Source organism: Aphelocoma coerulescens, unplaced genomic scaffold (genome assembly GCF_041296385.1).
Source record: "Aphelocoma coerulescens isolate FSJ_1873_10779 unplaced genomic scaffold, UR_Acoe_1.0 HiC_scaffold_150, whole genome shotgun sequence".
Lineage (NCBI taxonomy): Eukaryota > Metazoa > Chordata > Aves > Passeriformes > Corvidae > Aphelocoma > Aphelocoma coerulescens.
Window position 1 is genome coordinate 68,765 of NW_027183500.1, and position 13,094 is coordinate 81,858.

The 13,094-nt window shown below is 49.0% G+C and overlaps 1 protein-coding gene across 1 annotated transcript in view; it reads right to left on the reverse strand.

The window, feature by feature from the left end:
- Positions 1-8,090, reverse strand: part of LOC138100879 (uncharacterized) — a 43,946-nt gene extending 35,856 nt beyond the window's left edge. Inside the window, 2 exon segments of the mRNA XM_068998708.1 lie at positions 3,007-3,108; positions 7,647-8,090. Coding sequence (XP_068854809.1) covers positions 3,007-3,108; positions 7,647-8,087 — 543 coding nt within the window. The 5' untranslated portion in view covers positions 8,088-8,090.
- Positions 8,091-13,094: the final 5,004 nt, after the last annotated feature.

Below are 13,094 nucleotides of genomic sequence, written 5' to 3' on the forward strand. Positions count from 1 at the left end.
GGGTCATCGGGGGTCATTGGGGGTCATTGGGGTCATTGGGGGTCATTGGGGGTCATTGGGGTCATCAATGGTCAGGGGTGGTCATTGGGGTCATTGGGGTCATTGGGGTCATCGGGGGTCATTGGGGGTCATTGGGGTCATTGGTGGTCATTGGGGGTCATCGGGGGTCATTGGGGGTCAGTGGTGGTCATTGGGGTCATTGGGGTCATTGGGGGTCATCAGGGGTCAATGGTGGTCAGCAGGGGTCAGTGGTGGTCCCTGGGGAGCATTGGGGGTCACTGGGGGTCATCAGGGTCATTGGGTGTCATCGGGGCTCATTGGGGGTCATTGGGGGTCATCGGGGGTCAGTGGTGGTCATTGGGGGTCATTGGGGGTCATCAGGGGTCATCGGGGTCAAGACAAGTGGTCAAGTCAAGGTGAACCCAAGCAATGGTCAAGGAAGTCAAGACCAGGCCAACGGTCAACTCAAGACCAACCAATGGTCAACAAAGCCAAGCTCAACCAACCAATGGTCAACGAGCTCAAGACCAGGCCAACGGTCAACTCAAGACCAAGCCAATGGTCAGCTCAAGACCACGCCAATGGTCAATGAGCTCAAGACCAAGCCAATGGTCAATGAGCTCAAGACCAAGCCAATGGTCAATGAAACCAAGCTCAACCAACCAATGGTCAACTCTAGGCCAATGGTCAACCTGAGACCAACCAAGCCAACTTTGACCAACCAATGGTCAACTCAACTCAAGGCCAACTCAACCAATGGTCAAGGCCAAGCCAAGGGTCAACTCAAGACCAACCAATGGTCAACCAAGCCAAGACCAACCAACCAATGGTCAAGGCCAACTCAACGGTCAAGTCAAGACCAACCAAGCCAAGATGGACCAACCAATGGTCAACTCAAGGCCAACTCAACCAATGGTCAAGGCCAGGCCAAGGGTCAAGCCAAGACCAACCAATGGTCAAGGCCAAGCCAAGGGTCAACTCAAGACCAACCAATGGTCAACCAAGCCAAGACCAACCAACCAATGGTCAAGGCCAACTCAACAGTCAAGTCAAGACCAACCAAGCCAAGATGGACCAACCAATGGTCAACTCAAGGCCAACTCAACCAATGGTCAAGGCCAGGTCAAGGGTCAAGCCAAGACCAACCAATGGTCAAGGCCAGGCCAAGGGTCAAGCCAAGACCAACCAATGGTCAAGGCCAGGCCAAGGGTCAACTCAAGACCAACCAATGGTCAACCAAGCCAAGACCAACCAACCAATGGTCAAGGCCAACTCAACGGTCAAGACCAACCAAGTCAAGATGGACCAACCAATGGTCAACTCAAGGCCAACTCAACCAATGGTCAAGGCCAAGCCAACGGTCAACTCAAGACCAACCAATGGTCAAGGCCAGGCCAACGGTCAACTCAAGACCAACCAATGGTCAAGGCCAAGCCAAGGGTCAACTCAAGACCAACCAATGGTCAACGAAGCCAAGACCAACCAACCAATGGTCAAGGCCAACTCAACGGTCAAGCCAAGATTGACCAACCAATGGTCAACTCAACTCAAGGCCAACTCAACAAATGGTCAAGACCAAGCCAAGGGTCAAGCCAAGACCAACCAATGGTCAAGACCAAGCCAAGGGTCAAGCCAAGACCAACCAATGGTCAAGGCCAGGCCAAGGGTCAAGCCAAGACCAACCAATGGTCAAGGCCAGGCCAACGGTCAACTCAAGACCAACCAACGGTCAAGATCAAGCCAAGGGTCAAGCCAAGACCAACCAATGGTCAAGGCCAAGCCAAGGGTCAACTCAAGACCAACCAATGGTCAACCAAGCCAAGACCAACCAACCAATGGTCAAGGCCAACTCAACGGTCAAGTCAAGACCAACCAAGCCAAGATTGACCAACCAATGGTCAACTCAACTCAAGGCCAACTCAACGAATGGTCAAGATCAAGCCAAAGGTCAAGCCAAGACCAACCAATGGTCAAGACCAAGCCAAGGGTCAAGCCAAGACCAACCAATGGTCAAGGCCAGGCCAAGGGTCAACTCAAGACCAACCAATGGTCAACCAAGCCAAGACCAACCAACCAACGGTCAAGGCCAACTCAACGGTCAAGCAAAGACCGACCAATGGTCAACAGAGCCAAAATCAACCAATTCCTCCATCCCAAAAATTCTCCAAAAAATCCCCAAAAATTCCCAAAAATCAAAAAAAAATTTCTCAAAAAAATCCCCAAAATTCCCCAAAAATTCCTCAAAAATTCCCCAAAAATTCCCCGAAAAATCCCAAAATAATTCCCAAAAATTCAAAAAAAATCCCTAAAAACCCCCAAAAATTACTCAAAAAATTCCCCCCCCCAAAAATTCCCTAAAAATTCCAAAAAATTCCCCAAATCCCCCCAAAAATTCCCAAAACTTCCTCAAAAAAACCCCAAAAAATTCCCCAAATCCCCAAAAAATCCCCAAAAATTCCTCAAAAACTTCCCCAAAAATTCCCTAAAAAATTAAAAAAATTCCCCTAAAAATTCTCCAAAAATTCCAAAAAAAAGCCCCCAAAAATTCTGCAAAAATTCCCTAAAAATTTCCAAAAATCCCAAAAAATTTTTTTAAAATCCCAAAAAAATTCCCTAAAAATCAAAAAAAAATCCCAAAGAGTTCCCCAAAAATTCCCAAAATAGTCCCTAAAAATTCCCAAAAATTACTCCAAAAATTCCCCAAAAATTCCAAAGAATTCCCCAAAAATTCCCAAAATATTCCCTAAAAATTCCCCAAAATTACTCCAAAAATTCCCAAAAATTGTCAACAAACTCCAAAAAATTCCAAAAAATTCCAAAAAATTCCCCAAAAAGTTCCCCAAAAAATTGTCAAAAAACTCAGAAAAATTCCAAAAAACTCCCAAAAATTGTTAAAAAATCCCTAAAAGTTCCCCCCAAAAAATCCAAAAAATTCCCAAAAAATCCGAAAAAATTCCCAAAAATCCCCGAAATTCCCCAAAGTGGCCCCAACCGCTCCCCGCTCACCTGGAAGCCGAGGCAGCGCCCGTAGAAGCAGCCGTTGTGCATCGTGCTGTACTCCCGCAGCACCACCTCGCTGATGCCCTCCTCTTCCTCCTCCTCCTCCTCCTGAAAAAGATCCAAAAAAATTCCCCAAAAAGTCCCCAAAAATTTCCCGAAAATTCAAAAAAAAAAATCACAACAATTGCCAAAAAAATGCCCCAAAAATTGCCCAAAAATTCAATAAAAATGCCCCAAATTACCAAAAACCCCACTCCAAAATTCCTCCTCTTCCTCCTCCTCCTCCTCCTGAAAAAGTTCCAAAAAAATTCCCCAAAAAGTCCCCAAAAATTCCCCGAAAATTCAAAAAAAAAATCACAACAATTGCCAAAAAAATGCCCCAAAAATTGCCCAAAAATTCAATAAAAATGCCCCAAATTACCAAAAACCCCACTCCAAAATTCCTCCTCTTCCTCCTCCTCCTCCCGAAAAAGTTCCAAAAAAATTCCCCAAAGTCCCCAAAAATTCCCTGAAAATTCAAAAAAAAAAATCACAACAATTGCCAAAAAAATGCCCCAAAAATTGCCCAAAAATTCAATAAAAATGCCCCAAATTACCAAAAACCCCACTCCAAAATTCTTCCTCCTCCTCCTGCTCCTGAAAAAGATCCAAAAGAATTCCCCAAAAATTGCCCAAAAATTCCCCAAAAATTCAAAAAAAATCCCCAAAATTGCCAGAAAAATTCCCCGAAAATTGCCCAAAAAAATCCCCAAAATTACCAAAAACTCCACTCCAAAATTCCTCCTCCTCCTCCTCAAAAAGTTCCAAAATATTCCCCAAAAATTGCCCAAAAATTCCCCGAAAATTCAAAAAAAAAATCCCCAAAATTACCAAAAAACCCCCCAAAAAATCCCCAAAACCCCCCCAAAAAACCAAAAAAAACCCCAAAATTTCAAAAAAACTCCCCAAAATTACCAAAAAAATTCCCAAAAACTTTTTAAAAACTCCCCAAAATTACCAAAAAAATTCCCCAAAAAATCCAAAAAAATCTCTAAAAAATTCCCCAAAAAATCCCCAAAACCCCCCAAAAAGAAACCCAAAAAAACCCCCCCAAAACCCCTCAAAAAATCTCCCAAAAATTAAAAAAAACTCCCCAAATTTACCAAAAAAATTCCCCAAAAAACCACAAAAAATCCCAAAAAATCCGTAAAAAATTCCCAAACCCCCCCAAAAAATCCCCAAAAAATCCCCGAACCCCCTGAAAAAAACCCCAAAACCCACCCAAAGCCCCCCCCAAAAAAAAACCAAAATCCCCCAAAAAATTAAAAAAAACTCCCCAAAATTACAAAAAAAATTCCCCCAAAAATTCAAAAAAACTCCCCAAAATTACCAAAAACATTCCCCCAAAAATTTTAAAAATCCCCAAAATTATGAAAAAAAACCAAAAAAAAACCCAAAAAAATCCCCAAAACCCCCCCAAAAATCCCCAAAAAACCCCCAAAAAATCCCCAAAAAATTCAAAAAAACCTCTCCAAAATTACAAAAAAAATTCCCCCCAAATTTTTTTAAAATCCCCATAATTACGAAAAAAATTCCCAAAAAAATCCCCAAAATATCCCAAAAATCCCCCAAAAAGTCCAAAAAAATCCCCAAAAAATCCCAAAAATCCCCCAAAAAATCAAAAAAAATCCCCAGAAAAATCCCCCCAAAAAACCCCCAACCCCCCCCCAAAAAAACCAAAAAAAACCCAAAAAATGCCCCAAAAAATTTAAAAAAACTCCCCAAAATTACCAAAAACACTCCCCAAAATTACCAAAAAAATTCCCCAAAAAATCCCCAAAAAAATCCCCAAAAAACCCCCAAACCCCGCCCAAAAAAACCCAAAAAATCCCCCAAAAATTCAAAAAAACTCCTCAAAATTACCAAAAAATTCCCAAAAAATTCAAAAAAACCTCCCCAAAAATCCCCAAAAAATCCCCAAAAATATCCCCAAAAAAATCCCCCCCAAAAACCCCCCAAACCCCGCCATAAAAACCCAAAAAAACCCCAAAAAATCCCCCAAAAATTCAAAAAACCTCCCCAAAATTACCAAAAAAATTCCCAAAAAATTAAAAAACCTCCCCAAAATCCCCAAAAAATCCCCAAAAAATCCCCCAAAAACCCCCAAAAAATCCCCAAAAAATCCCAAAAATCCCAAAAAAATCCCCAAAAAATCCCCCAAAAAATCCCCCAAAAATCCCCCAAAAAATCCCAAAAAAATCCCCAAAATCCCCCAAAAAATCCCCAAAAATCCCCAAAAAACCCCAAAAATCCCCCCAAAAAACCCCCCAAAACCCCCCCATAAAAACCCAAAAAAAACCCAAAAAATCCCCCAAAATTTCAAAAAAACTCCCCAAAATCCCCCCAAAAAATCCCCAAAAAATCCCCAAAAAATCCCCAAAAAAATCCCCAAAAAATCCCCAAAAAACCCCCAAAACCCCCCCATAAAAACCCAAAAAAACCCCCAAAAAAACCCAAAAATCCCCCAAAATTTCAAAAAACTCCCCAAATCCCCCCCAAAAAATCCCCAAAAAATCCCCAAAAAATCCCAAAAATCCCCAAAAAACCCCCAAAACCCCCCCCAAAAACCCAAAAAAAACCCCAAAAATCCCCCAAAAATTCAAAAAAACCTCCCCAAAATTACCAAAAAACTTCCCCAAAAACTTAAAAAAACCTCCCAAAAATCCCCAAAAAATCCCCAAAAAATCTCCCCAAAAAATCCCAAAAAATCCCCAAAAAATCCCCCAAAAATCCCCCCAAAAAACGCCCAAAACCCCCCTCAAAAACCCCAAAAAACCCCAAAAAATCCCAAAAAAATTCAAAAAACCTCCCCAAAATTACCAAAAAAATTCCCCAAAAAATTTTTAAAACTCCCCAAAATCCCAAAAAAATCCCCAAAAAAATCCCCCCAAAAAATCCCTAAAAATCCCCCAAAAAATCCCAAAAAATCCCCCCAAAAAACCCCCAAAACCCCCCCATAAAAACCAAAAAAAACCCCAAAAAATCCCCCAAAAATTCAAAAAAATCCCCCAAAAATCCCCAAAAAACCCCAAAAAATCCCCAAAAAATCCCCAAAAAATCCCCAAAAAATCCCCAAAAAATCCCCAAAAAATCCCCAAAACCCCCCCATAAAAACCCAAAAAAACCCAAAAAAACCCCCAAAAAATCCCCCAAAAATTCAAAAAAATCCCAAAAAATCCCAAAAAATCCCCAAAAAATCCCCCAAAAATCCCCAAAAAATCCCCAAAAAACCCCCAAAACCCCCCCCAAAAAACCCAAAAAAAACCCCAAAAATCCCCCAAAAATTCAAAAAAACCTCCCCAAAATTACCAAAAAACTTCCCCAAAAACTTAAAAAAACCTCCCAAAAATCCCCAAAAAATCCCCAAAAAATCCCCCCAAAAAATCCCCAAAAAAATCCCCAAAAAATCCCCCCAAAAAACGCCCAAAACCCCCCTCAAAAACCCCAAAAAACCCCAAAAAATCCCAAAAAAATTCAAAAAACCTCCCCAAAATTACCAAAAAAATTCCCCAAAAAATTTTTAAAACTCCCCAAAATCCCAAAAAAATCCCCAAAAAAATCCCCCCAAAAATCCCCCAAAACCCCCCCATAAAAACCAAAAAAAACCCCAAAAAATCCCCCAAAAATTCAAAAAAACCTCTCCCAAATTACCGAAAAAATTCCCAAAAATTCAAAAAAACCTCCCGAAAATCCCCAAAAAATCCCCCCAAAAAACCCCCAAAACCTCCCTCAAAAACCCCAAAAAACCCCAAAAAATCCCAAAAAAATTCAAAAAACCTCCCCAAAATTACCAAAAAAAATCCCCAAAAAATCCCCAAAAAATCCCCAAAAAACCCCAAAAAATCCCCCCAAAAAACCCCCAAAACCCCCCCATAAAAACCCAAAAAAAACCCAAAAAATCCCCCCAAAATTCAAAAAAACCTCTCCCAAATTACCAAAAAAATTCCCAAAAATTCAAAAAAACCTCCCGAAAATCCCCAAAAAATCCCCCCAAAAAACCCCCAAAACCCCCCTCAAAAACCCCAAAAAACCCCAAAAAATCCCAAAAAAATTCAAAAAACCTCCCCAAAATTACCAAAAAAAATCCCCAAAAAATCCCCAAAAAATCCCCAAAAAACCCCAAAAAATCCCCCCAAAAAACCCCCAAAACCCCCCCCATAAAAACCCAAAAAAAAACCAAAAAATCCCCCCAAAATTCAAAAAAACCTCTCCCAAATTACCAAAAAAATTCCCAAAAATTCAAAAAAACCTCCCGAAAATCCCCAAAAAATCCCCCCAAAAAACCCCCAAAACCCCCCTCAAAAACCCCAAAAAACCCCAAAAAATCCCCAAAAAATTCAAAAAACCTCCCCAAAATTGCCAAAAAAAATCCCAAAAAATTCAAAAAAACCTCCCCAAAAATCCCTAAAAAATCCCCAAAAAATCCCCAAAAAAATCCCAAAAAATCCCAAAAAAATCCCCAAAAAACCCCAAAAAATCCCCCCAAAAAACCCCCCAAACCCCCCATAAAAACCCAAAAAATCCCCAAAAAATCCCCAAAAAATCCCCCAAAAAAAACCCCCCCATCAAAAAAAAAAAAAAAAAACAAACCCCCAAACCGCGCCCACCTTGAGGCCATCCGGGAAGAGACACTGGCCCCGGGCCACCTCCGCCATGGTGGCCGCCAGGGCCAGCAGCGCCCGCAGCTGCGCCAGCGCCGCCGCCAGCGCCTCCAGCTCGGCCGCGTTGGTCGCCCCGCGGAAGAAAAGGCTCCCGCGCTGCGTGGCCACCGCGCGGCTCCGCTCCACCGCCCTCTCCAGGCACTCGCGGACCACCTGCAGCAAGCTCAGCAAGCTGCGGTAGCCGTTGCCCGGCGTGGCTTCGTCCAGGTCGAAGTCGGCAGCCACGCGGCTCAGGTGGGCCAGGGCCGGGCCCAGGTGGCGACCGTGGCGGAGGAGGGCGGCGGAGGCGTCGCAGAAACGGCGCGAGGTGGCCGAGGTGGAGCGCGAGGGCGAGAAGAAGGAGAGGTTGTCACGGGCCAGCAGCTGCAGCGACTGCAGGGGGTCCATGGCCAGGGGGTTCGGGGGGGGTACTGGGGGGCACTGGGAGGGACTGGGAGGGGTTGGGAGGGGTTGGGAGAGGATTTGGGGGGAATTTGGGGGGATTGGGGGGCACTGGGAGGGACTGGGAAGGGTTGGGAGGGGATTTGGGGGGGATTTGGGGGGATTGGGGGGGATTGGGGGGCACTGGGAGGGACTGGGAGGGGTTGGGAGGGGATTTGGGGGGGATTTGGGGGGACTGGGAGGGACTGGGAGGGACTGGGAGGGGTTGGGAGGGGATTTGGGGGGGATTTGGGGGGACTGGGAGGGACTGGGAGGGGTTGGGAGAGGATCTGGGGGGGATTGGGGGGGATTTGGGGGATTGGGGGGCACTGGGAGGGGTTGGGAGGGGATTGGGGGGGATTTGGGGGGGACTGGGAGGGACTGGGAGGGGTTGGAGAGGATTTGGGGGGGATTTGGGGGGGATTGGGGGGGATTGGGGGGGATTTGGGGGGGGATTGGGAGGGATTGGGAGGGGTTGGGAGGGGATTTGGGGGGCACTGGGAGGGGTTGGGGGGCACTTGAAGGGACTGGGAGGGGATTGGGAGGGGATTTGGGGGGCAGTGGGAGGGACTGGGAGGGATTGGGAGGGACTGGGAGGGACTGGGAGGGGTTGGGAGGGATTGGGAGGGGATTTGGGGGGGATTGGGGGGGATTTGAGGGGATTGGGGGGCACTGGGAGGGACTGGGAGGGGTTGGGAGGGGTTGGGAGGGGATTTGGGGGGGATTGGGAGGTGCTGGGAGGGACTAGGAGGGGATGGAGGGGGACTGGGAGGGACTGGGAGGGGTTGGGAGGGGATTTGGGGGGAGATTGGGAGGGATTGGGAGGGGTTGGGAGGGGATTTGGGGGGCACTGGGAGGGACTGGGAGGGATTTGGGGGGGACTGGGAGGGACTGGGAGGGATTGGGAGGGGTTGGGAGGGATTGGGGGGCACTGGGAGGGGATTGGGAGGGGATTAGGGGGGATTTGGGGGGCACTGGGAGGGACTGGGAGGGATTGGGAGGGGATTGGGAGGTGCTGGGAGGGACTGGGAGGGGATGGAGGGGGACTGGGAGGGACTGGGAGGGGTTGGGAGGGGTTGGGAGAGGATTTGGGGGGAATTTGGGGGGGGATTGGGGGGTACTGGGGGGCACTGGGAGGGGTTGGGAGGGGTTGGGAGGGATTGGGAGGGGATTTGGGGGGTACTGGGGGGAACTGGGAGGGACTGGGAGGGACTGGGAGGGGATTGGGAGGGGTTGGGAGGGATTGGGAGGGACTGGGAGGGGACTGGGAGAGACTGGGGGGCACTGGGAGGGGACTGGGAGGGACTGGGAGGGGACTGGGAGGGACTGGGAGGGGTTGGGAGGGGATTAGGGGGTATTGGGGGGAACTGGGAGGGACTGGGAGGGACTGGGAGAGACTGGGGGGCACTGGGAGGTGCTGGGAGGGACTGGGAGGGGATGGAGGGGGACTGGGAGGGACTGGGAGGGGAGATTGGGGGGTATTGGGGGGCACTGGGAGGGGATTGGGAGGGACTGGGAGAGACTGGGAGGGACTGGGAGGGGACTGGGAGGGAACTGGGAGGCACTGGGAGGTCGCTGGACGTTGCTGGAGGTCACTGGGAGGTCACTGGGATCCACTGGGAGGGTCCTGAGTAGTCCTGGGGGGGTCCTGGGTGGTCACTGGGATGAACTGGGATGAACTGGGAGCCACTGGAACAGCGCTGGAATCCACTGGGAGCCACTGGGATGAACTGGGATGGTCCTGGGTGGTCCTGGATGTCCACTGGGAGCCACTGGGATGAACTGGGAGCCACTGGGAGCCACTGGGATGGTCCTGGGTGGTCCTGGAGGGTCACTGGAAGCCACTGGGATGAACTGGGAGCCACTGGGACGGTCCTGGAGGGTCACTGGGAGCCACTGGGATCCACTGGGATGGTGCTGGGTGGTCCTGGATGTCCACTGGGAGCCACTGGGAGCCACTGGGATGAACTGGGATGAACTGGGACGATCCTGGATGTCCACCGGGAGGTCACTGGGAGCCACTGGGAGCCACTGGGATGAACTGGGAGCCACTGGAACAGCGCTGGAATCCACTGGGAGGTCACTGGAAGCCACTGGGATGAACTGGGACGATCCTGGATGTCTGCCGGAAGGTCACTGGGCTGAACTGGGATGAACTGGGATCCACTGGGATGAACTGGGACGATCCTGGATGTCCGCCGGAAGGTCACTGGGCTGAACTGGGATGAACTGGGATCCACTGGGATGAACTGGGACGATCCTGGATGTCCACCGGGAGGTCACTGGGCTGAACTGGGATGAACTGGGAGCCACTGGGATGAACTGGGACGATCCTGGATGTCCACCGGCAGGTCACTGGGCTGAACTGGGCTGAACTGGTTTGAACTGGGAAGGTCCGGGGGGCTCCTGGGCTGGTCCTGGGGGGAGCCCCGGGAGGTCACTGGGCTGAACTGGGCTGAACTGGTTTGAACTGGGAGGCTCCCGGCTCCGTCCCGAGCCCTGGAGGGGGAGGGGGAGGGGCGGGGGGAGGGGCGGGGCCGGGCCCCTCCCCCTCCGCTGCTCAAGGGTGGGGGAGGGGCGGAACTGGGGGGGGGGGGTTGGGGGAATTTGGGAATTGCTCAAATCCCCCAAAAATCCCCCCAAAAATCGCCCCAAAATCCCCAAAATTGCCCCCAAAAAATCCCCCCCAAAATCCCCCCCAAAATCCCCAAAATTCTCCTCAAAATCCCCCAAAAATCGCCCAAAAATCCCCTCAAAATTCCCCCAAAAATCCCCCCAAAATCCCCCCAAATCCCCCCCAAAATTCTCCTCAAAATCCCCCAAATGCACCCAACGCCCCAAAATCCCCCCAAAAAATCCCCAAAATTCCCCCCAAAAATGCCCCCAAAAATCCCCAAAATTCTCCTCAAAATCCCCCCAAATCCCCCCAAAACTCGAAATCTCCCCCAAAATCCCCAAATTTCCCCCCCAAATCCCCCTAAAAGTCCCCAAAATCCCCCCAAAAATCCCCAAATCCCCCCAAAATCCCCCAAAATCCCCCCAAAAATCCCTAAATTCCCCCAAAATCCCCTCAAATCCCCCTAAAATTCCCCAAAATCCCCTCAAAACCCCCCAAAATTCCCCAAAATCCCCCCAAATTCCCCCCAAACGCCCCCAAATCCCCCCAAAATCCCCCAATTCCCCCAAAATCCCCCCAAATCCCCCCAAATCCCCTCAACTTCTGCCAGACTTCCCCCAAAAATCCCCCAAAATTATCCAAATCGCCCGAAAATCCCCCTAAAATCCCCAAATCCCCCCAAATTCTCCTCGAACCGCCCCCAAAATTCCCCCAAAGCTCCCAAAAATCCCCTTAAAATTCCAAAATCCCCCCCAAATCCCCCCTAAAATCCCCCAAATCCCCCTAAAATCCCCCAAAATTCCCCCAAAATTCCCCAAAAATCCCCCAAAATCCCCAAAATCCCCCAAAATTCCCAAAAAAATCCCCCAAATCCCCCCTAAAATCCCCCAAATCCCCAAAAATCCCCAATTCCCCCCCCCCCAAAATTCCCCAAATCCCCTCCAAAATCCCCCAAAATCCCCAAATTCTCCCCAAAAGCCCCCCAAATCCTCCCAAAATCCCCCAAAATTCCCCCAAACCCCCCCAAATTCCCCTCCCCCCCCCCCCTCCCAAACCCGGGCTGGGAAGGGGGGAGGGGGGAGGGGCCGCGGGGGGTCCCGGGAGGGAAAAATTGGGAAACGGAGCAAAAATTTGGGGAATTTTGGGTCAGAGGGGACCGGGGGGGGAGGGGGGGGAGGGGCCAAAGGGAACCGGGACAGGGGACGGGGGGGGGGAGGGGAATTGGGGGGGGTTGGGGGGGATTTTGGGGGGATTTGGGGAGTTTTTGGGGAGATTTGGGGGGATTTGGGGATTTTTGGGGGGGATTTTAGGGGGATTTGGGGATTTTTGGGGGGATTTTTGGAGGAATTCTGGTGAAATTTGAGGGGATTTGGGGAGAATTTGGGATTTTGGGGGATTTGGGGGGAATTTAGGGGGGATTTTGGGGAATTTTGGGGGGACTTGGGGAGAATTTGGGGGGATTTGGGGATTTTAGGGGGATTTTGGGGGAATTCTGGTGGAATTTGGGGGGATTTAGGGGGCATTTGGGGGGGTTTTAGGGGGATTTGGGAGGGTTTCGGGATTTTTTTGGGATTTTTGGGGAGATTTGGGGGAATTTAGGGCGATTTTAGGGGGATTTGGGGGGATTTTGGGATTTTTAGGGGGATTTTTGGGGGAATTCTGGCAGAATTTGAGGGGATTTGGGGGGAAATTGGGATTTTTAGGGGAATTCTGGGAACTTAAGGGGGATTTTGGGGGAATTTGGGGAATTTAGGGGGGATTTGGAGATTTTTGGGGGATTTTGGGGGGAATTCTCGCAGAATTTGAGGGGATTTGGGGAAATTTGGGGAATTTTTGGGGAATTTTGGTGACTTTAGGGGGATTTGGGGGGATTTTGGGGGGATTTGGGGAATTTTGGGGAACTTTAGGGGGATTTTGGGGGGATTTCAGGATTTTTTGGGGATTCTTGGGGAATTTTGGGGGGGTTTTAGGGGGCTTGGGGGAATTTGGGGGGATTTTGGGAATTTAGGGCAATTTTTGGGAGGTTTGGGGGAATTTTGGGGGGCGGTTCGAGGAGAATTTGGGGGGATTGGGGGATTTGGGGGGATTTCGGGATTTTTGGGGATTTTTGGGGGGATTCTGGCAGAATTTGGGGGAAATTTGGAGGATTTTGGGGGAATCTGGGGGGATTTTGGGGGGAATTTGGGGAATGTAGGGGGAATTTCGGGGACTTAAGGGGCATTTTGGGGGATTTTTTGGGGAATTTTTGGGGATTTTTGGGGGGGGATTGGGGAATTTTGGGAGGATTTTGGGAATTTAGGGCGATTTTTGGGAGCTTTGGGGGACTTTTGGGGGCAGTTCGAGGAGATTTTGGGGGG